The sequence below is a fragment of the Struthio camelus genome, chromosome 18 (genome assembly GCF_040807025.1).
Source record: "Struthio camelus isolate bStrCam1 chromosome 18, bStrCam1.hap1, whole genome shotgun sequence".
Classification (NCBI taxonomy): Eukaryota; Metazoa; Chordata; class Aves; order Struthioniformes; family Struthionidae; genus Struthio; species Struthio camelus.
The window spans coordinates 16,827,553-16,851,462 of record NC_090959.1 but is presented as its reverse complement, the minus strand read 5'-3'; the positions used below and the strand labels follow the sequence as shown (position 1 = coordinate 16,851,462).

The 23,910-nt window shown below is 43.0% G+C and overlaps 1 protein-coding gene across 6 annotated transcripts in view; it reads right to left on the bottom strand.

The window, feature by feature from the left end:
• The window catches only part of COL20A1 (collagen type XX alpha 1 chain), a 64,750-nt gene that overhangs the window by 10,237 nt on the left and 30,603 nt on the right, over positions 1–23,910 (bottom strand). For 5 of the 6 annotated variants that reach the window (XR_011135321.1, XM_068912531.1, XM_068912530.1 and 2 more), the window contains 16 exons: positions 23,420–23,549; positions 23,048–23,104; positions 21,600–21,638; positions 18,050–18,188; positions 16,001–16,143; positions 15,499–15,608; positions 12,105–12,263; positions 9,776–9,853; positions 9,060–9,146; positions 6,191–6,244; positions 5,097–5,192; positions 4,576–4,629; positions 3,849–3,902; positions 3,451–3,504; positions 1,845–1,916; positions 1,124–1,159 (listed from right to left, as the gene is read on the bottom strand). Coding sequence is in view for 4 of the 6 variants with exons in the window: in XM_068912531.1 (XP_068768632.1) it covers positions 1,124–1,159; positions 1,845–1,916; positions 3,451–3,504; positions 3,849–3,902; positions 4,576–4,629; positions 5,097–5,192; positions 6,191–6,244; positions 9,060–9,146; positions 9,776–9,853; positions 12,105–12,263; positions 15,499–15,608; positions 16,001–16,143; positions 18,050–18,188; positions 21,600–21,638; positions 23,048–23,104; positions 23,420–23,549 (1,362 nt within the window). In the remaining 2 variants the exon portion in view is untranslated. Of the gene's footprint in view, positions 1–1,123; positions 1,160–1,843; positions 1,917–3,450; positions 3,505–3,797; positions 3,903–4,575; positions 4,630–5,096; positions 5,193–6,190; positions 6,245–9,059; positions 9,147–9,775; positions 9,854–12,104; positions 12,264–15,498; positions 15,609–16,000; positions 16,144–18,049; positions 18,189–21,599; positions 21,639–23,047; positions 23,105–23,419; positions 23,550–23,910 lie in introns of those variants that run through there. The other variant, XR_011135322.1, reaches the window with a different exon arrangement.

Here is a 23,910-nt window from a genome sequence, read left to right as displayed (position 1 = left end):
AAGGTAGGCAGGGGAGAGGAGCTCACATACTTCTCCAGTGTAGAGATCTGCTTTGGCCTGATGAAACACCCCCAAAGTTTCTGAGGGTCTAATCTGAAACCCACTGAAGGGGGCAGCTGAAGGTGAACCACTGATGCTGGCTTCTCAGCCCCATCCTAAACGGGGAAACATATCACTGCGCATGCCACAACTGCACCTGCAGAGCAGCTTGGTCTTTTCTCAGGTGTATTTTATGAACCATCAGCTATATGGAGGTGCAAAGGATGCACAGATCCACTCATGATAACAGCAGTCTAGGAACAGGCAAGTAACAAAGCATAGACTTTTCAAAACATCTCAGGTGGCAAAGTCCCCTGGACTTCCGTACAGATTTGCACACTGAACTTGCTACAGTTTATAGGGTTAACTGGGCTGTAGTAAAGGCAATGTTCATCTTTTCAATCCACCTCAAATGTAAGGGAAGACACATCAGGCTGTTAATACCTCGTCATCTTTAAGCCAGTGCCTATTGCTCTGTGTCTGAGTTAGGCTCAGAGCACATGCATGGTTAACTACCTGGGCTCAGCTGGCATGTGCTAACTCATTACACAGCACAGCTCTCCCCCGCTTAAAGCCTAATTCACATAAGTCAAACCCGGCAATGAGACTTGGACTCCCAGAAATATACAGGGTTTCTTTTTAACCAAAAATCACGATAAGAAAAATTTTCTCTCACAATTAAATAACCTTCAAAGGTAGTATAGATTCCAACGGCTCTGTGCATGAGCATGCCAGAGATTTATTACAAATGAGTCCCCTGTTACGCAATACATTAAGAATGAACAACTGAGCGAAGCCAAGTGATTTTGCGTTTTCCTTCCCAGCAAAGAATGGATTTTCAGTCGGCTTTTTTTTTCATTACTACTACCGACAATAAACAGCTGCGGACTCCTATGAGATTATATATATCCCACCAGAAGAGCCAGTGCAGGAGAACGGAAAGGCAATGAATTACAGCTACATTAAGTTATTCAATACCAAAATGGTCTAAATATGCAAGCATAACTTGTGAAGCAGATTACCACATCCACTCTTTTGAGGCTAGGATACAGTGACTGTGTTGCCTAGTGCCCAAAAAACTCACTTTCTCTCCTCTTTCTCCTTTTGGACCTGGAAGCCCCTGTGAAAAAGCAAAAGGAAAAATAAAAGTCTAGAGAAAGGAAGAGCAAAAGAGAATGAAAGTTCAGCAGGGCACAGGTTACATTAGTGGGACATGGAGCACATCATTTGTTTTCTAGCATTCTAGTTGTTTCCTTGACTTCATGACGATGACTAAACGAGCTTCGAGTTCATAGGAATATTTTGTTTTCTTTTTTTAAGGGCACCAAAAATAAAGCAAGTGCTGGAGCAATGCCATAAAATACTATCAACAAGGATGCAGAAATTCCTCAGATATTATCTTAGGACAGTTTTCCCAACTTATTAAGTTTTTTTTAACATCTGAGAACAAGAAATAACTGTGGTATCTAGACTTGAGGTTGCCCCACAAAAGCCCAACGCTAGCTAGTCCTGTTCGGGCTTGACTAGTTCTTTATTTAGTCTAGAACCTCACACTGGAAATTTGTTTGCCTGCTAGATTTTGTGCAGCTTGTAAATCTACAGAGAATGAAGGAAAGCAGGATTTGTTAAATGCTTTATCGACAATCAAGTAGCCTCAGCTTTGCATATCCACAGATCTTCTTAAGAAGGACAAGTGTAAATTAAAACTATTCTTTACGCTCTGTGGGAGACCTTCTGTGGGAAAAGCTTGTTTCCCCTGAATTATCTCATGCCTTTGCCTTTGAGACTCACAAGCAGAAACTTACTGTTGGCCCAACATCACCTGGAGGTCCTTTCTCGCCGCTGCTGCCTCGGGACCCTGTCACTCCTTGGAAACCCTGCAGCATTAATTACAGGATGAAGATAAGATTAATTATAAGATTAATTACAAGATGAAGATAAAATTCTTCTTTTCCTGTTTGAGGCTTACATCTCCCCAGGGTTGCAGGGGCACCAGTTTAGTTTGAGTTCAGAGGACTCCAGCAAGGGCGTTGGGTCTTTAAGGTTTATGCCAGTGCCTCATCCAGCCAAAAATATGAGGTTTACAAAAATATACCAGGGATGAGTCATGTTCACATCATTTCCTATTACTGTTTCAGGTATGGTCAAGCCAGTAAAGTTCAGTTTTGCTCACAAACTGCAATGCATTTTTTACCCTGCAGGTTTCAGATCCTTCATTATATATTCAGATTATTTTAGACTTAGCCTAGGGCATAATCCTTTTCTCCAGCCTGCTAATACCATGCTGTTGTTTTTTTCTTTGAAAATCTGTGTTTGCCTCTAATGCTTTGCTGCAACAGCAACAGTAGCTTAGAGAAAGGGAAGTGTATTCTCTGTTGATCTCCTCTTTGTGAAATGCCTGTGCTCTTTGGAGCCACACAGGGAAGAAAAACAAACAACAATAAACACAGGAAGTATTTACCTTTACAATTTTCCAGCTGTTAGGTTTAAACTTAATGATTAACAATTATTTTGACCTGTGGAAAATGAAAGGAGCCTTCAAGATAGCACCAGAATGGTGTTCAGAGTCTGGTGTGAAGGCTATAGTGCTTTCCTCCTATTTAGAAAGCTCAGGTTCAATCCTGCCTCTTCCACATCTCCCCAGGATGAGTAAGTCACAGTCATGAGCTGCATTCAGACTTAGCTTCTATAAATACCCAACTACAACTACTATGAGGGTCTTACACAAAGAGAGCTGTGAGCAATAGCCACTGTACACTATTCAGGACGGCCAAATTTTATTATAAGCCAGTAGTGAGACTCAGTAACTATCAGGTCCCTATACTCCATCATCTGTAAGTACATTTGGTTCAGTTTCCTATGTAATGTGAAGTGAAGCTATTTCACAAAACTTGGGAGGGGTGTTATGCCTTCAAATTAGCAGATGGATGCAAATTTCTCAACAAATCTTAAGGTTCTGCTATCGCGGGCACAAAGAAGAGTATAAATATGCCTGCCAACATAGAGCCCTGATCCAATGGGTACTGGAATGGGGGTTGAGGAATTCTCTCACATCTGCCTGCGCCCTCCAGCTCCAGCTAGTGATTTCAGTGTGACAACCCCTGTACACCCTAAACTCACCCAATAGCTGAAAAAAAAGTAGCAGCAGGAAAGCAGCAGCAGTAAAGCACTCATCTCCTTCCTGCTTCAAGGCCTCCCCAGAAGATATCTTCCAGAGGGGAAGCTAAAGGCATCACTCCTTACATTGACAGCACCAGGAGAGATGCACTTGTGAAAATGTGCTGGGGTATAACCCTGAGATACTCTGAGAAGAGGTTCTACGTTGACATCTCTGGATGACAGCTTGTCAACAAACCACAGGCTCTTGCTGAGGAAGAGTTTTCAACTGCATCGCCCAGGACAAGTACCTACCCTTGGTCCAGGTGGTCCGGGGGGCCCAGCTGTGCCTTCTAGTCCTCTCACCCCCTGCAAAGCCAAATCCAGTCACACATTAACAAGAGGATTCAAAGAGAGCTGGTAAGCAATAAGGTGGTTTCTCCACATGCTGTTTTTAACAGGAGCTTGCCCAGAATGGGTAAAAATACACCTGCCAAGCAGACAAGAAGGTTGCCACCTGGTCAGTCATGAAAATTTGGCCAAACCTGAGATGACCCAATATCTTTTTCTCCAGTCCCTTTGGCCTGGTGAAAGCATAATTCAATTATGCACTGAGTGCACAAGGAGAGCTGGATGTTTTGGGTCACTGCAAGTATACTCACATTTGGATTTTAGGTGCCCATGCTTGAAAACTCAGAGATGAGGTATTTTACCTTTGCACCTTGAAGACCATCCCTGCCTGGAGCTCCCTGCACACCAGGAATGCCCTGTAAACCAGAATTGCTGAGTAAAATTGGCATCTGATTACTATTTCTCTACTTCATATTTTGTAACAGGGGACATAAAAAAAAAAAAAGAAAGATGGAAAAAGAGACAAGAGTTATTTGTGGAACAGAACAATCCATGCCATTCCATCTTTAACCTGCACTGTCTCCAGGCTTCCAGATAGGCTCTTTTTTCTCCCACCAACTGCTTCAGTTTCCCTTTTCCCCCTACATTGCACCCTACTCTGAAAGACTGCTTTTGATAACAGAGTTCTTAGGCGCTTTGCAGACACTATCTCCTGCCTCTTCTGCTCTGAGGATTCTTGGGAAACACCAAAGCAGAGAGCAGGCAGTCAAGCTGACTTTCCCTCCTACCTCTGTTGCTGATTTATAGTTCATTTATGGCTTGCTTATTGGAGACTGTCTTATTGCTCTGTGAAATAAGTAGGATACTTGCCCCTTTGGAAGACTGAAGCTATGGATGACTGTATGCCTAAAACTTTAGGAAACAGGAGTAGACCAGCACAGGAAGATGGGGTGATGACAGTCCAGAGTGAAAGACTTTCAAAACAGATAACAGTAAGAACTCCATTGCTTTTCAATCTTGCTTAAATTAATTACCAGGAAAAAGGGAGAAATCTTTAAGACAATTTAAAGGAATGGTGTCTACTATTACCTGCATGCCAGGACTTCCAGCATCTCCTTTCTCTCCTTTAATTCCTGGTGGTCCCTTGGATTAAAACAGAAAGACATAGTTATGCATGCTGCAGCATCCTTTAAGGAAAACAGTATCCTGCCTGTTCCACACCCACTTCCCAGTTTGCTCATGCTCTCTGAAGCACTAAAAAGAAGTTTTGCAATCACAGTATGTTCATGGGAATTCTGCCATACTGTTACAGACATGCACATAGTCGCCTCCACCTGCGTTCCTGGCCTAACAGTGATGACCAAGAAATGCCTGAACACTCCACTGAGCTGTTATCATTAAAGGTACATGAGGGAAAGTCCGGATAAGAGAAGTCTTTTGCCAGAACAACTAAGCCCAAGGCCTCATCAGCATGAAAAAATAATCATCATCTTTCTCAGTGCAGCTGCCCACATGTTAATAGGATGACTTTTTTTTTTTTTTTTTTTGGTGAGATATATTCTTAATGCAAAGAATAAGTGACAAATAAGGCAGTGGAAGAGATCACATACCACAGGACCCTGAACCGTGATCCCTTGGGAACCTGGAGAGCCTTGCTGGCCGCTAGGACCCTCTGGCCCCACTTGTCCAGGTGGGCCTGGTTCACCCTAAAGCCAAAGACATGAAATCAAACATAAAGAAGAAAAGCAATTAGAGCCTATCCTCCGAAAAGGCTGCACCACATGAGCTGGGTCAGCACGATCCCTCTACCGCATTCAAGATGGAGAATTCAGGACGGTGGGAATCTCTAGAAACCTCAGCTGCCTTTGCCTTTAGGTCCAAAGTTCTAGTGCCCCATCCACAGGAGTCAATGGCAAAGCGCCACACGGTGCCTGGCAAAGCAGGATTCACCCTCCCAAGCAGCAGATCATTCCAGCTATTCAAGATGGTCAGAAAACAAAGAAAAACATTCCTTAATCTGTAGATGAAATCTGCATCTATTGTCATTTTCTCTCCAAAATGTTTTCCCCTGTAACTCTGCTTTCTTCTGAGCGGTTACCCCCAAAGAAGGGAAGAAGTAGGTTGGTCTGGCTTTGCTGTGCATGGGTTAGCAGAACAGTGACTTCAATGTGCTAACACTTCAGTTAGGACTTGCACTTCCCCGCATTTAGGAAGCCCAGTCATTCCTTAGCTCACCTCAGAACTGTTCCTGAAGTCTCTGTGTGGTTCTTGGGCGGTTCACACCTCGCAATAGTTTGACCAAGAGCGCTACCAACCTAGGTGCGCTTGGCAGCTAGATCAAGCACAGCACAAAGACTGACCATTTTCCAGAATGGCTGCTTTCCAAGAACATTGCTGATCACATTGCATTAATTCAATTCAATCAGGCCCATCATCTTAATTTCTATAACCTAACTGAACATTTCATTAACAATAAGTGATCCCGTACTCCTCAACACATTGGTTCTTAAGGCCCTGAGTGGGCTCTACTTGGTGCAGTGAAACAGGGAGAGGAGTCAGAGGAATCAAGCTCAGACCTGGAACAAACATATCCAGCAAAGGATGTTTGTTCCTCCTAAAGGAGGAGTTTGCACTCCTGTATCCTTCCTCTGAGGTAACCTGAAGTAAATGAAAGCCAAAGGTAGTGCTGAGTTTCAGTACTCACCTTGGGTCCCGGCTCCCCTTGTTCCCCTTGTGGTCCCCTCCTGCCAGGGCTGCCCTGCCAACAAGGCACAAAGCTGCTGTTATTAATAATAATATTTTTATTTCGATGTAACAAAGAGCCTAGGGGACAGAACTTGGCCCTTTTGCTGTACACACACAATGAAAAGACAATCCTTGCCCTAGAGAACTTGGAGAAAAAGGGTACAGGAAGAAAATTAATCAGCCATTCAGTCAGTTTGGAAAATGGCAGGAAAGACAACAGTGCGGCCACCTGCACCACAGGCAGTGCATACACCGCACCCATCATCCACAGGAAGAGGTGGAGTTTCGATCTGTTCAGACCTCCTCCCTCCCACCAGTAGAGCCAAGCTGAGACAATGAATGGAGAAGGGCTCAGACAGGAACATGGGAATGCAACAGAGAAGAAAGAAAGAGGGGCTCTTGTTTACATCCCTTTAGGCCAAGGCTCTTTTATGTAACATCCTCCGGACAGAACACGCACACGCAGAAATCAGGGACAGTGGCCAACTCCAGGGAGACCCAGCTTAGCTCTGCATCTGCATAAGTGCTGGATCTGAGAGAAAACTAATCTTCTGGCATAAACTAATACTGTGTGAACTTTTGACATCTTAATCTGAAAGTTTCTATTCTTGAATCTAAATAACAATGGATTTGGATTAAGAGGTACATCCAGGAAGCTTTGCTGAAGGTTCTTTCAGAAATGCCCAGAAGCTCATTTCAGCAGTTAGTTTGGCCTGCTCAAAAACACTCGTTAAGAAAGAGCGATAACTGCAAGGTGGGAGATAAATCTTGCTAACTTTAAGCTACTGGAGTTTTAAAAGTAGCAGTGAGTGCTCACATAACTGCAGCAAATTACTGAGTTTGATGGTGTGAGAATAAGGTTACGTGTTATAACTGTATTTTCTCTAATGCTCAAAAGAACCCAGCTCTTAAGAGTTGTGCTGCAGAGATGTTTAAACCATAGGGCAATGCAAGATGGTAATTATGCACTTAGTATATCGAAATATAATGTGATGATACAGTGTGCTGTGTAATTAAACTTCCACTGGAATGAGCACATAATTACTATGCAACAAGACACTGCTCCTAGCAAAGTGGGGAACTGATTTCACAGTAAAACCACAGTATTAAAAAAGATGATCTAAAACATCTCCCCTTGAGCAAGGAGGCCATTGTTGCTTAAACGGTTATTTTTCAGGAGAAAAGTTCCTGGCATGATTGAAAGTGGCTGCTGTGGACAGGATTTCAGCCCTCAGCTGCCATGTGCAAACACAAATGTTTCCATTCACGCTTCAGACATGCAGACATTTGCTGTGGACTGAACTGGCTGCCCTTGCTATTAAACCATGGCCAGGTAAGTTACCACTGGCCCCCAAAAAGCTTCTCAGTGAATCCTAGAGGAATGGAGTCAGGAAGAAGCTGGGATGGCTTCTGGTCTGTCTGCTTGTTCCAAGGCAGGATCAGCTCCACTTACGTTGTTCTTTAATCTCTTCAATGCCTCCATTAATGGAGATCCTACAGCATTTTTGCACTGCCTGGTCCTGGGCTTCACCAACTTTACCGCTGGATAACTGCTTACAAGTGTCCAATCAGAAAATTTCTTGCTGCCGTTTAACCCATGGTGACTTTCCTCTGTCCGTAACGCATAGGGCAAAGGACTGAGTTCACCCTTTATCCCAGAGCATGTTATATCCTTAAAGACTATTACCATATTCCCCTATTTCCTTCAGGGTTTTCTTGCAGGTCATATCCTCTGTAAAGAGAGAGTGTTTGGGAGAGAGAGAGGATTGTAAAGCCTCCTCTTTCTCTTTACACTGCCCACCTATGCAGACACTTGCAGTCTGGTCTGAACCCAGCCTGCCCATGAGCCAGTGGGGTGTAGAACAAATCCAGTTCCACAGACACACTCCAAAGCCCTCCTGCGTGGCCCAGCCTCAGAGCAGTGCACAAGGCAGCTGCGTATCACGGGCAGTCTTGGCTTACTTTGAACAGAGGTCTCCCTGCAAGCATCTGTACAGACATGCTCCAAGTGCATTGAGCTATGAAATGCAAAATATGTGGTTAAAAGTAGTCCATTTTGCATGGGAGGTGAAAGGCAGATGGATAAAATCAGCTGCTGAGGGCCAGATTCTTTATTGACACCCATTTGCGTGGGCTTGTGCATTGCAGAAATGAGAGTCTTCGCCAAGTGTCTGCATAAGGCTCCCAGTTAACAGAGGAACCAAAATTTTTTTTTCCATTTACAAAGAGTTTCAAAGCCTCTCATCCATAAAATCTCTGCAGCAGCACACACAGAGGGCAGTCAGTCTTCCTCCCATAAGAGGATTAATGTGGCCTTAGGAAAGGCTCTGCTTGCTCCCAGCTGTAGCTGTTGCCTTGCCAAAGTGCCATCTCCCCACCTCATGACCATAGGAAACCTGCAGGGTACCTCTCCACTTCAGCCTTTCACTGGCAAGAGGAGGACCTTAATGCTCCCTCAGACTGGGACATCAGGGCAGGAGCTAGCCTGCCAAGCCGAGACTTCACCTGCTATTCTGAAAAACAGCCAAGAATACGCACAAAGAAGCAAAACTCCATCAGGCAAAGCTCTGGGGTCTGTGCTGAGCAGAGAAGAGCTGCCTTCCCCTTTAATCAGGTCTGAGATCAAGATAGGAGACAGAAAACAAAACCTTGTGGAGGCCATGATCATCCAACACACTACAGTCTTGCTGCAGTAGGGTGTTGACCTCTCTCCATTTACCTGCCCAGCTCTTCACACCTGGCTTGCCTCTGGGTGCCCGAACAACATGAAACAATGCCAACATGTACAATATACTTCTTTCTAGGAAGACACAGACGGATAGACTTACAGGGGGCCCTGGAGGTCCTGGTAAGCCTGGGAGGCCAGACGTACAAGTGCAGGCGGGAGATAAGGTAGGGCAGGTCTCTTCATCTCTCTGAAACAAAGGCAAGCCAAGGTTGCATGAGGAACTGCACAGCAAGAGCGGAATGGATCCCAGGTAACACTTTCAGTATTTCAAAATTCAGTCTTTCAGTTGGAGAAAAAGAGAAGTTTGCTCCAGCCCACTGAGAGAGTTTTGTGCTTTATTTTTCTGTCAAATAACAAGTTGATGCAGAAAATTATGGATTAGCTCTGTTTGAAATTTGCACAGCACACTGGAAGATAATTTGCTCCTTGCTAAGTGCTTACAGGCCCAACAAAGCACTCAACCTCATATTCCTTCCTGTTTTGGGAAAAAAATTTGAATAGTAGAGCAGGGGGATGTTGTAACTCAGGGCTGAGGGGTGGCAGCAAAGCTGTATGGTTGTTGGGGCTGCTGTCATAGAAGAGCTCATGACAGAAAGGATATACACTGCACTGTGATTTGAGGAGTTACCTTGCCTTTTGAAACAAACAATTTTGTTCACCAAGAAACATCCTGTTGGTATTCCCAAAGGATGAAGAAAAAAATGGTTTCCCTTTTGTGTCTACCAAAATCATTTGCCGTGTCACCTCCTTCTGCATGGTCTTGTTTCATCATCCCCAACTTCATCTCAACTAGCAGAGTGGTCCCTTTTGTCTTACCAATGCAGGAAGATCACAACATCTGTCTTCCTCTGCCCCTAAACTGTTGCACACAATCCGCAAAGACTGCAGCTGGAACTGTGGGAGAAAAGGAGAATTTGACAAGAAGGTAGTGCTGGCATAGTTAGTCCATCAAATCACCTTCAGGTACTGAAAATAACCTTCACCGGTGATCTGACAGGACTCATCCATGTTGTCTCAAGTGCCATTAGGCAAACAAAGCTGTCCTATGGCCCCATGGTCTCACCTTGACAACCATGGGGGGCAGATCCCACTTTGACACCCAGCCCTCATAAACTGCCATGCATTTCACAGCTTTGTATTAGGTACTGTGGAAGATCAGGACCAAACTAGCCTCTAGCCCCCGCATACTCTCCTTTCCAAGGGGCAGCTATATTAAATGTAGACGTGCTTAATGCATAATGTAAAAAGTGTCACTGGCCACTGAGTGATTTACAAGTCTTCAGGTCTCTGAGTCTTGCTAAGTCGATACGCAGCTTCACTCCAGCAAAAGCCAAGTTTCCAATTTACTCAGAGTTCTGCAGCAGTGGCAGGTCCTCAAGTAATTGGGCTTCAGCATCACCAAACTGTGAAAATAAACTTTGCTTTTGTCGCCTCTCAAGGGAATGGAGATAAGAGCAAAAGTGGCAGCAATGCCTAGGAGACAGATTCTCCTCCCAAGAACCCCTCATCCTGTCTTTCTCACCATATCCCTCACGACTGCCACATCTTCCTGTTTTGATTAACAAAGGAACACATACTGCACAAAGCTAGACAAAAATAATGAAGCAGAGAGATTTTTCTTCCCCTTCATACTATTTCTAGTGGTTTTTTTCCTTCTATTCCATGCATTTAACAATGAGTAAGCTGTTCAGTCAAGGGAGTGTGACATGCAGCATACAGATATAGATGAGCCCTGTAGATCAAGCAGCATTTAAAGACATCTTAAATTAAATAAGGTTCCATGATAACCAATAAACGAGGCACTCTGTCTTCTCAAGGGAAGTAGCGCTGGGAAGATGTGAAGCTTTGCTAGGCTTGAAAGGCAGCGGAAGTAGAGAAGGCATGAAGCTGTTCATTACCGTTTCCTCAGTTACGAGATCTGTCTAGCCAAGCTGTTAGCAGGGAAATTTTCAGAGGGACAAGGTGAGCACAGATTCTTTCCTCCTTGGCAGCTGTCTGACAGGCTTGCAATCAGTCTAAACTACTACAGCATTTATTTAGCAAATGAGTACTGCTTGAATCTCAGTGTCCCCTGGTTTCTTATACAACTGCTCCAATACCTTATAGACAATTCCAAAAACCATTTTTTCCATGGCATATCCCAGGCTTCTACTTTTTTCTTTGCAAGTGGTTGGAGAGGCACATGGGACAAGCTGATTTTATTATGCTGCTTTTACACAAGGAAGTTGCAATCAACTGATACTGCTACTTTCTCCCAAACTCTTAGCTCTAAAAGCAGAGTCAATGAGTAGAAGCATCACATAAGTCATGAGTGGTTTTCTAGTCCCATTCAGCACATTATGAGCAATGAACTTGCCCCTTTTTCTGGATACACTTAACATTCCTATCGTGTAGGATAAGGATGGCAACAAACTCCCAGGTGATGGCAGGTACAGATGCTTTTGCCTTTAGGATTGTGGACTGTGCTGTCATAGGACACAACATCTTGTCCACAGTTTCACTTATTCTTTCCTCTTGTAAGGACGCAGGATCTCTGCAGTGCTGTGCTATGTAGTAAAGGCATGCCCACAGACTGGCACTGCTTGGTTTGTTTTTTAAAGCAGCAGCTGACAAAGAGCCTCTAAACTGAAGTTTGTTTTTCCATCATTTGCGTGCAGATACGCAATCACAAGCACACTAGAGACACAACCAGACCTGTTGCTCTCAGTCACCAGCATTTCCTGTTGTCACTTGGTAGGGGTTGATGTACACAGCCTTCACATTTAGAAGCAATTCCCTAACTCCCCTAACTCATCTTCAGCCTGTTAGGGCAGGATTTGTATTTTCCCTAGTCCCCAGAGTACGTAGCGTCATAGTGCAATGCCCCCTGCTCTGAGCCCAGCTGAAGGCAGCTACACCACACTCTCATACTCTACTGCCTCTAATCAGAAACCTCAGAGGTAGGAGGTGAGGAAGAGAGACATTGCACTATGCGCATTAAATCTCAGATCAGTGGGATCAGCACACTGTCCTGTGCCGCAGCAGCGTTAGGAGGCATTCAGAGAGAGAACGATGCGAGATGGCAGTTCTCTCCCTCAGCCCACCCCAGCCAGCTCCATATTTAAGCTCCCCACTTTCCAAAAACATGCATCACCAAGGGTCTCACCGATGCTGATCCACTCCTTGGCCCTCTGGTCCTTGTCACTTTTCCCAGTATGATGAAGCCAGCAGTGGAGATGCTACCAACAGTGTTGATAGGTTTCTCTGCTATTTTCTTACAGTCCAGGTAGAGTTTGATCTTGAAATGGCTCACTGCCACATGCACCTGGGTGACAGGTGGAAAGAGTCAGGTTGGACCTCTGCTACAGGACAGGGGCGTCTTCTAAATGCTAATGCTAAGGCTTTCTGCTCAGTTCCCACACCTAGTGCTCTTACAACTTGTGACATGTTTTTAATAAGCAAATGGATCAAAACCATATGGGCTGGAGATTAGGTTTCAATATATGGTGTGTTTGCTACGCAACAATGCACTCCTCCCTGACATTCCCCTGCTATACATCAACTCTCTTTGGGAGTTATAGTATTAAGTAATTCAGTTTTCAGAACTAGCTTAATAATGGACCTGCCTACAGATACTGGCAAAAAGTGCTCATTGCTCATTTGGGTGGAGTACCTTTGCTTTGAGAGGATATAGAGGGCTAAAAAAAAACCCAACAACCCTTATAAAAATTTGGTGCCTTTCACACGAGGCTAGACATGATTTTTTACATCCTTCCAGCATTTAATTGTCATCAAAATCCCAAATTCTAAAAAAAAAAAATTGATTTTTAAAAATTTCCTCGTTTTTAAGACATCCAAAAAATTTAATTTTTAGAATTTCTGGGGAGAAAGGGAAGGAGCTTGCCAGGAAACCTCTCCTCCTCCTCTTTTCTCTCCATCTCAGTCCACTCTTATCAACTCCCTAGCAGTCTCTGAGTCATACTGTGGGAGGCCCTTCAAAATGGTACTTCAATACAAAAATCCCTTTTCTTCAACTAGATAAGGGAACCCAAGGCTTGAGGGAGCTTGAGGGCTTTCCTCTTATCAGTTTCTAATGCAGTCTTCTGGACTCAGAGTTATTAATTTGTGACTGAAGTCAATATCCATGACATTAATTGAGATGATGTTTGCTACTTTAGGAAAAAAGGGATATTTTTCTCTTGCATATTTAACACAAAACACGTACATTTCATGGATCTCATTCAGGCCTTCTAGGCAGCAGGCAGTACAGCATGGGCTGACTGATGGATGTGACATTAAATCCATGCAGCATTTGTCACTGCTTTGAAACCCTTCTGAAAGGCACTTAAGCAAATTCATGTCACTCCAGCCTTCAGCAATACCAAAATCCTGGCCCTTAGCACTTGGCTACACCCTGTGGAAGGGGAAGCTCTGATCAGGAGGTTGCAAAGGTCAAAATACACTGCAACTGCTTTCCTTTGAACTGGGCCCCAGGTGGGACTTGGGCTCAAGTTCTGGGTCTGGCTTGATGAGAGATGTGATTCACTCTCCGGAGGAGATTTTAGTGTAAAATCTGGACTCAGATCTGAACCTCAACATAAATCAGGGCTGTAGGAAGCTGCGATTTAGTTTGGGTACATCTCTATTTCACTCCCCTTGCTGAGTTTATTTATAAAAGCAGGAGAATCTGATCTGTGCACTTGCAGTGCTAAGCATTTTTAGACCTAGTGATGTATCACTGGCAGAACAAAAAAGACACTAATTTTATCAACTGGACTTGACTGGAAAATTGAAGGGAAATTTAGGCAACAGTAATGGTGACAGCTTCTTGCTGACATTAGCTCATATTTGATACAATACAAATAAAGTTACAACAGAATTAAAAGCTAGAAATGAGCTCTGCCTCTTTAAATTAGAGCTGCCCTATCTGAATTTAGGTCATCAGTCCTAGCTAAGATGATAAATATTCAGAAACAGGGTCATAAAGGGCAGCTTCTCAGGTCCTAAGGTGGGCTGAGAGGTGCCTCGATGATTATATTTTCCTGGGAGTGTTTCAGCTGTGGCAGGTGGGCAGGAACACAGCACTGCAGGAGTTACGCTGCTGAAAAACCCCAGGCAGAAAGTGCTGCAGTGACTGATGACAGTATTACTGGCTGGAAAGGGATGGTAAAAAGCCAGGAACCAGAGAGGAACTGGAAAGGCAGAGCCACAGGGCAGCAGACAGCCATCCCTGCAGGAAATCATAGCCTCTTCGACAGGCAGCCCCAGCAGATGGGCCCTACACTAAGAAAAAGGAAGCATTTGCAAAAAACAATAAGCTGTTTGTGGCCAATGACTGTGAAAACAGCCCCAGCTCCTGAGTCTCTGCTATTGCCCTTCATTCCTTCCTGCCTCTAGATCAAGCTCATCTCTGCCCTCAGTTTTCATGTTCTCCTGGACTGCCACCTTTCTGGCACTTGTGCTACAACCTCCTCCTTGGCTGGGGGTTGTTCCTCCGTGTACACCTAACAGTGCCTGTCTCTTGTCCTTGGGACCACCCTGCGAGCTCGGTGCTGCTGGACTTGTCCTCTGTCCTCAGTGAGCAGCGGTACCAACAGCTCCTGTTGAGGTGTGACAATACCAAATCTATACGTAAAAGCAGCCTTTGGGACCATGTGGGACTTGCCCCCAGCACTGACAATGCTCAGCATCCTGTCAAGGCAGCCCAGCTTTGTGTGCCCAAGCAAGGAGGGATTTGTTCCTAGGTAATAAATTACAGGGATATTTTGGATCTTTATCCTTAGGCTTTGCCTCTACACAGGCTTAACCATGAAGACATGAATTACCTGGTTACAGAGGGACCACTTGCATACTTTGTTCTTGAATGGCTATGGTTTCGAGCTAAGTCCCCCAAAAAAGACAGTGCAGCTGACAGCTAGCTTGACCTCTTCTCTGTGACTATGTACCACAGGGACCACCATATCACACCAGAAAGAAACAAGTACACATTCTCAAAAATGAATTGGCTGGGGACAAAAATAATCAAGGTGACAGAGTTACAGGATTATACAATTCATAAAATGCATCCCTTAGAGTAAAAACACATGTTTTATGCAGGGAAGTTGTATCTTTAGAAAAATGTATGTATGAAAATATATGCTGTATGAATACATACTGAAATGGCAAAGCTTCATCTTTTACAAGGAAGCTTATAGCATACATTCTGTATAACTTTTTCTATGCCATTTCACGTTACTACCACCTATTACACATAAAAATGATGGTCACAATGTGTGGCTATAATTTATCTATCCCCATTAGTCTTTATAAAATGGATAAATGTGCAATGCATTTTAAGAAGCAATCAATGTGTGAAAATCGTATATTGTGCACATGGGATGAGCCCAAATTCTTTACAGTTATACCTTCAGCATATCAAATAGGTTTGCCAGTTCCCTAGCAGCCTGGTTGCAAAGCATTTTTGTAATCATGCCTCAATTTGAGCAATATACATTGTTGGCATAATATTCTCAGACTGGCGTGAGATCAAGAGCTACATTTCTCCCTCTCTTGATAAGGACCTTATGAAAGCTCCCATAGAATATCTTCTTCACTTCCTGTTGGTCAAAGGAGACTTCCTGTAAATCAGCCTTGTAGTCATGATTGAAATAGGTCAAGGATTTCTTACTGGCTACAGGGAAAATAGGACAAATAACAACTTAGAATTAAAAGAGAATTTGATTTCACCCACATACTGAACAATAATAAATAAATAGGCTTAAACATGGTGAAAGACTTAATATTTCACAATCAAATATTTCCAAGCAGTAGAAAAGAAAAATAATATGTAAAAATAAAGAATATGTTATAGATGGAATAAAAATGAAAACATAGTTTTTACTTGCACTGAGAAACATTTAAAGTCCTATGTTGGCAGCAGCAGCAAAGCTTCCCCATGACTGCTGCTGTGTAACAAAAACATTAAAGTAACAAAACTGTCAATTAAATAAAGAAATCAGTTCTGTTGCTCCTAGAAATGTATAAAAAACACCTGAATTTAATCTATTCATCATGAAAACTTACAGTCAAGGATAACACCAAGGAGAGGCTGGAAGTCCTCATCTGTTATTTGCCACACAGCAAAGGGCTCCTTGGAGGTCTCAGGCAGGAGGCGGAGTAAGATGCTGATGGTGTGCTCAGGTGGAACTGCAAAGAGGTGCACGTCGCTGCAAGGAGACAAGCCGAGGAAGCATCAGTGGCTTAAGGTGACAAATGTCAGCAGGCAGCATCCTTCAAACAGACATGATTTGCCTGTGGTGTTCCTCAGGTATGATGGCCTAGAAAAGATTAACCTGTGGGAATGAAACACAAGGCCAAATTCTCTCCTGGCACAATCCATGACAATGGAACAAGATACATCAGGAGAGAACCTGGCCCTTAGTTTGTGCATTCCTTTCATGTTTCCAAAGTCTGAGCTGAAGCCGAAGCATGCACCATGAGGCCCTCAAAGGGCCTTCTCCTCATGCCGTGCAGAGGTGCAGGTGAGGTTGTCAGTGTCAGACCACCGCTGCCTGAGCTGCCTCAGGGAATGCTGAACAGACAGTGTGGGCAGCCTTAATGTTTTTCAAAATAGAGCCCAGTGGTACCTTATAAAACATCTCTGCCAAGCTCCAAAACAATCCTCCGTTCTCCCCCAAATCTCCTCTTCAAGAAAGAGGAATGATGATCCTGTTGTACAGGGTAAATCATTAAGCTTTGGCAGAAATTTGTGGAAGTGCCCTTCAGGGAGAAGCATATAACCCACAGAAAGCTCCCTCTGGATCCTCCCAGTGTCCCAGCTGCAAAATTTGGGCTCAGCTCTGGAACTTGTGAACATGCAACAAATGCTGTCACCAGCTGCCGGGCACAACCCAGCTTCCTCCCAGCCATGTGCCAAACTTGTTAGAAAGCACCGGGCAGAAGCAATACTTAGATGATACAAGGCAATGAGGAAGGTCAAATTGGTTATGCCTGAAATACATCAGTAACGTGAAACAGCACACATTTGCATGGGCATATACACAACTCATCAAGCATCTTTCAGGACTGATTCATAAGTAATGTCAAGTTCTTATTTCTCTCTCTGTTTCTGAAGAAGTAATGTCACTGGAAAGGCATATGTACTAGCTGAACAAAAGGACTGGCCATAATTTTCTGAGTACTTAGACCAAAAAGCTCTCTGAATCTCCCCAACTCTGTTTATTCTAAGAAGCTTTGCTTCTGTAGTTAAGATTAAACGGAGCCACTGCCTCAGTAATTAGGCTTAAAACAAAGTAGCACTGCATGTCAATCATTCCTGATTTATAATCATAAAAAATGACAGGTCTCTGGAGCTGCCTGGGCCAAAAGTTGGCCTGCTGCAACCTGTGGGACCCTGAGATGAAGCCTACAATGCAACAAATGAGGTAAAGTCACAACCCAGATTCAGTGGTTAATCCTTCTCATCAATAATGACCAACCTGCTGAGAGCAGCTATGAGCCAAACATTTTCTAAAAGCAAGTATCTGTCTCCAAATCAGAGATGCTGGCAGAAAGGGTTGAAGATGAAAATGTGACCTCAAACTTCCATCATTGAAGTGTCCATATTTATGGACAGAATGCCTAAAGAATAGAGTATTATCAGTATATATGACATAATTCTTGTATCCCTCACAGCCTGTTGCCAGGTATCTAACAATGCTGGAAAAAGTGATTCTGTAATAAGGAACATACTCACAGTCTGAAGATTTTTGGCCATGCCAAAAGAAAAAAAAGAAAAAAAAAAAAAAACCATGAGCTCTATTCTGTCCTATTAACTTCTGCATGATATATTCCAGATTCTGGTTCATCTTGAGACAAGTCAGAGGTTAATTTCTTGATATATTAAGGAAAAATAATCTCTGGCATTTTTTTCAGTCTATCAGACTCGTGGACAACTCCAGACTCACGGAGTTTAAAGACTCGCTGTCTGTATAATCTCATTTTGAATTTGCCAGTGCAGCTGAATCATTCATGCACAAATTAGTGACCATTCTTTGTTGTGAACATAGCTAATGTGTATGCATCAGACATATGCTCAACATGAAGCTGATCACAGCTATGTTCCTAAATTACCTGGTTCTCTGTGTGAGCTGAATATCTTTGAACAAAGTGTAGGTACGGGAACCGCTGAATACAAATGGCTCCATAGCTACTCCTTTAATGGAGGCATATTCCTTCTCTACTAATCCAAAAGCTTCCATCATATCAAATCCTGGAACAAAGAAAAGCAGAAAAATAAATGGTTAGAAAATAGTGCAAATATCTTGTAAAGGAATTCCCTGCGTTGTGACAGGGATTTGCTGTTTTCAAACATAGATAAAGGGGTAGGCAAACTGGCACAACCGGCAGTCAGTCTGAACTCGAGATCTGTATGAAAACAGGGGGTCCAAGGAGGGTGAAAATTTGCCTCTTTGGCTTAATTGAGGTGTTCACAGATCCAGTTCCCTTGGGATCTCAAGAAAACAAAAGTGGACAATGCCAATGCAAAGAACTAGTTGAACCATTTTTCATCAAGGCTTCTCAGAGCAGAGAGTAATTCTGTGAATCGGCTGGCAGGCAGCATGACCAGCAAATCAGGCAACACTTGTGGGGTTGTTTCATGATGAAACAGATTTAAAAATAAGTAAAATCTTTCATAAAGGAAACTCAACTACTGTATCAAACCTGAAAGGAGGTATTTCTGCCTGCACATTTCTCTGTCCTCTCCCCAGGAAAGCAGTGTGACTGCAGAGTATGCAGAATTAGCTTTTAGGTAGCGTGGAGAAGGCAATAGAAGGAAAGGCCACAGCAGCGCAGACATCAGCACAGGCTGTACAAACTCAGTGGAAACCTGGAGCATATACCACAAGTGGTAGCCAAGGAAAATAATGTGCCCCTGTACCCTCTGCATACATTTGCTGTAATCACATCTTCTCTTGTAGAAGGGTATACAACAAACACAGACTTTCATAATTTTGTTTTTAAATCTCCAGATTAGAAAACAAATGAGAAAGAAGTTACTCAAACAATTTTTCCTTTTCAAGTTGATGCAAAAATATTATCTTCAAAAGACATGGAATCACTCCAGTAATTGCTAGCATGGAGGAAGAATTATCTCTGCTCTGAAATGCCTCATATGCAAGAGTCATAAAAATCATGAAAGAACTTCAAAATATGAGCATTTCCATTTCTCTCTGTTTTCATGAAATACCCAGAGGTGACCTGCCTTATACGGTCTACAGAGAGTCTACCCTGACATCTTTGACATCCCCTCTCTGGCTCATGCAACTTCATCTCACTTTCCCAGCTCATCATTAAAGCCCTGAGTCATTTTCTCATTTCAGTTTTCTTTTCACTAAGACAAGATCTTGCAGTTGGGATTCTTTTTTTAGTTTATCTGAATTTGCAGCAGGCTGGGATGAGGAAGATATCTAGTTCCTTAGAAACAAGAAGGGCTACAACTTCATTACAATATGGTCCTTTCAGTCTGGATTTCCGCACTGCTTCCCCAGTTACCATTTTCTGTAGTGGTTTGGCTCGGGATATTATTTTGTATGGGGGCTGCTAGAAGGTGCATTTTTTTCATTTCCCAACAATGCTAGGGAGTTTGTCAAAAGAAATTACCTGCTGAGAGCTATTTATCTCTGAAGCATGGTCTTGGCACTGGAACTACATTAAAACGTACATTAAATATAGTAGCATAAAGACTGAAAGTGAAGCTAAAGTCACAGTTATAATCATGCTGTAAACCTGCTGTGTAATGGATTCAGGGAGCTGATAAGGAAATGGGCTACTCCTGCTGCCATTGCCAAGAGGATCTCGAGAAGGAGAAGGCAATGTTTGCTGTGGCTCTACGATTCAGTTGCTTTAACAGACACCTAAGCTGAGTGCTTCCCAGGCATCGATGCACTGCCTCATGGTAGTGGTAAGGTAAGTGGTGGGAGCTGAGCATAAGATTCAGCGACTTGCCCAAGGAGTAACAGCAGAGCTGAAGCCAGTTTCTCAGTCTCACACATGTTGCCATGCTCTCTGGGAAGGAAGTGATATCAACTTATAGGCAGAATAACTTGCTTTCTAGGTAGAAAATACATACAACAGCCCCAACAGTATAAAGGGGATGTGGCACAGAGAGGATACATGAGAACATGTTATCTTAGCTGTTTGTACAGCTGGACTTCAGAGAGCACTTTAGGATGCAAAGGTGATCTTGGTGATAGACTGCAATTTTCTTGTAAGGACCCTGTATGAGTTAGGAAATTGAAATTCTCTTGGAATTCAACACACATTTCAAGCCTAACTTCTTTAAAGCCAGTGAAAATCTCAGTATTGAACACTAACAGCTGAGAGCAAAAGCTGATGGGACAGCAGGGGCAAATCAATTCAGTTAGTGCAAACTTTTACTGGGAGAGGAGGGCAAAGCACATGGAGGGGATGGAAGCACAGCAGGCTGAAAAGACAAGGGAATACCAGTATGGGAAGACGTTCACAACTAAAAGAGAACATTTGAAAACAGATTTTGTTTTGAGAAGACTGTCCTGAGGCATTACAATCCTCAAGCAATCTCACACATGGCCTGATTAAACCATCTTGTCAGAAGCCCTAAATCCAGCCATAAGGGTGATATATGGGAGGCAAATGCTGCCTTTCCCCTCTGATGGAAGCAACAGACAAGTCGGGGAGAAATAAAAGATGGCACTTGTATGAGAAGGGCTGTTTGTACCCAAGCTGCTGAGAAGGGAGATAAGTGCTGAGCCAAGACTTCTCTCCTGGCCTGGAAGCTGTAACGGTGACTGTGAGGGTGCAAAGCAAGAGTCAGGGGAAAACCACCAGGAACCTTCATCTAAACAATCCCCAGTTAGAGGGTGGTGAAACCCTGAGCCCCAAAGTTTTTGCAAAGATGATAGAATATTTCGTTGTGGAAGTTCTTGCAGTACTGGAAAAATACAGACAGGCAGAAAGACATCACACTCAGAGGAGCTCGTGACCTGGCAGCTAGCAAACTACCCAGCTTGGGGAGGTGCACATTCAAGTAACCTGAACATCAGTGTCCTGCAGCCAACTGCAGCTTCATCCCCAAGTGCTCCTTTTGCTGTCTACCCCATCTGGACTCATCCTGTTGTGTATATTTAACATTATATATTCACCGGAGCAAGGAAACGAGGATGCTGTCCCATGCCTCAAAGTGCCTTGAGCAAGAGAGTCATCCTCTTTCTGTCACCTAACAAATAATTATTCATATGAAATCAATTTGTTCCAACAGGAAAGACAAACTCTTACAATAACAGCCCAAATCCTGACAAGAAGAGCAATCACACTGGATACAGGAGGGGTCAATTCTCTAGCAGAACAATAATTTAACCCATGTCTTCCATATTCTATGAATATACTCTAACCTTTCCGGTTTGGATCAGTATCTGTCTCTATTTCTGTCCCTCAGCTTGCAAGGTCGTCGTCTTTGTCAGCATTTGACAGGTCTCAGGTTTTACCTGATAAAGGATATTTTCCTATTACAGTTCTCAGGCTTTGGCAGGACTGGAAAACCATTTCCCCTCTGTTCAGGTGTTGCATACTTCTGAATAGACAAGATCAGATAGCGCTTTTGCATTCACAACCTAGCACCTAGGGACATGATACGATACTGTACCTCGCACAGAGCCTTCAGGGGAGCTGATGGTGGGGCAGGCTGTAAGAACAAAATAAATGGAAAACAAACATTAGGGAAAAAGACAGTCTTGCTAGGGGATTACAGAAACAAAAGAGAGAGAGGTCCTCTGTGCAGAGGAATAAAAGGTACGGGGAAAGTTAAGTCAATATTACATTATTCCACATCTGAGTTCAGAGTCTGGCATTGAACCTTGCTTTTATATTTATTCATATATATGCATATACATATACATATATATATACACACTTTATATTTATGCAAACATAAATGTTTTCAAAGTTTTCCTTGGCTTGCCTATCACATGAGCAAATAAAAATAACGCTTTTCACCAGACTTAATATTCACTTTCTTTTGACTAAATCAGCACCATATTCAGCATGTTTCTCTTCAGTTATAGACATCTAAATGCTACTTTTTAAAAAGTACTGCTTTTACTGAAACAAGCACCTTAATGGTGCCATAAATAGAAGAACATATCTGCGATCCCAATTTTTGCACCTGAGACTCATCTTAGCAAAAATACATCTCTCAACCTCATTTTTAAATAGCATTACATTTAGTGTTACAGTTCCTGGAAAGGGAAAAAATAGCATAACAAATAATGCTACATTTCCCAGAAAGGGGGACAACACAGTGATTTTCCCAACATTATTACATATCTCTGCTCCTTTAAATAAATTACTTTGTAAAACATGCAGGATTTAATATCTCTCCTATTGTCTTTTCAGCTATCATAGCCATATATGCCATACTAAATTCTGTAGAGGCTCACCAAACTTATGGGATCATTGATGTCTACTTAAAAGTTCACAGGACTTTTGCACTGTGGTCTGAACACCTGTAGATTTTGTCAATAAGCCACTTGAAAATTTAATCTGATATTTTCTTTGTTTGCTACAAACTACAATTTTCTCAGCCGATCTGCTTTATTCTTCCTTATTGGCTTCCCTCAATAAGTTTTAAAGCTGAAGTTGCATTTAGAATCATTTCAAATAGATAGGAAAGGACATTACTGCAACAATATCTGTATTCTAATATTGGCTTCTTATCAGCTTTTTATAACCTTGTTAATTCAACATTTCTCACTAATCCACTTCGTAGTTTGCTTTATATCATCTATGAGAACATATGCTCATTAAATTTAATAAGGGACTTTACACAGAATTTTAATTTAAAACATGTCATCATTCTCTTTGCTCCACTTTGGTCAAGTTGTGCAGAAATCCTCTAAAAATACTATCAGTCTCTTCACTAAACGAGTCTGATTTTAAGAGGTTGCATGGTTTCAGGCTTTTCTTTTCATAGCATAAGTCCCCACAGTCATCTGTCAAGACACAATATACCCATACTTCCCTGCCTTGCAAGGACTAAGCAATGTGATTTGTTATTGGAAAAACTAAAGCAATACTTTATAGCAGGTGATTTACCCTCTGTTTTAGATGGAACAAATCCTCGTATTGAAGGGAGTTTAAACAATACAGGAGCTGAAAGAGAAAACAACACGCATGAGTGCTGTTATTCAGGGCCATGATAGCTAGCTCAAGACCTGTATGGTTGCTAGCCCTTCTCCATTATCCTGGAATTACATCCTGGAACAAGAAATAATGCATAGGAGGAGTGCAGAGATTAGGGCAGGCTTTTTTTTTTTTTTTTTCAGGGATAGCAGTCTGCCCTGATTAGCAAAACCCTGGCCTTAATCACAGTCCAGGGCAAGCAATGACATCACCCCAGAGAGGTTGCCTTGGGATTGATGGATGACGGGTTAAGAACAATGCACAAACAATGACTCATTCACTTACCCGTTCGGCCAGTTGTGGACATGCTTTCACTCTCTCCTGTGTTGTGGACAGCAGAAACGGTCACCTTATAGGCTCGATCAGGCAGCAGGGACTGCAGGGTCACACTGCTGCTTTTGCCAGAAGCCATTATCTACAGCAGGACGGAAAAAGAGCCCAGCGTTGGTGCAGACTTCCCTCTTCAGCTCTTACTCGCACCTTGGGGTCACACAGAGCTGTGAGTCCCAAGACAGCAGGGCTCAGGGCAGCAACCTCATCTAGTTCAGACAACAGTAAAAGCAAACCAAGGAAGCCTGGCTATGCATTGACATCAGACTGGCTGTGTCCAGGGGAAGAGCAGTTCCCTATATAAACACCCCAATACTCTCCACATAGGCATTTTCACATGGGTCAAAAATTCCTTATGACATAGCAACCAGGCCGGGCCTGAGTAGAAAAATCCTGAGTTTTAAAGGTTAATGCTTAACCTCCGCAAGTCAGAGGGGCAGTAGATT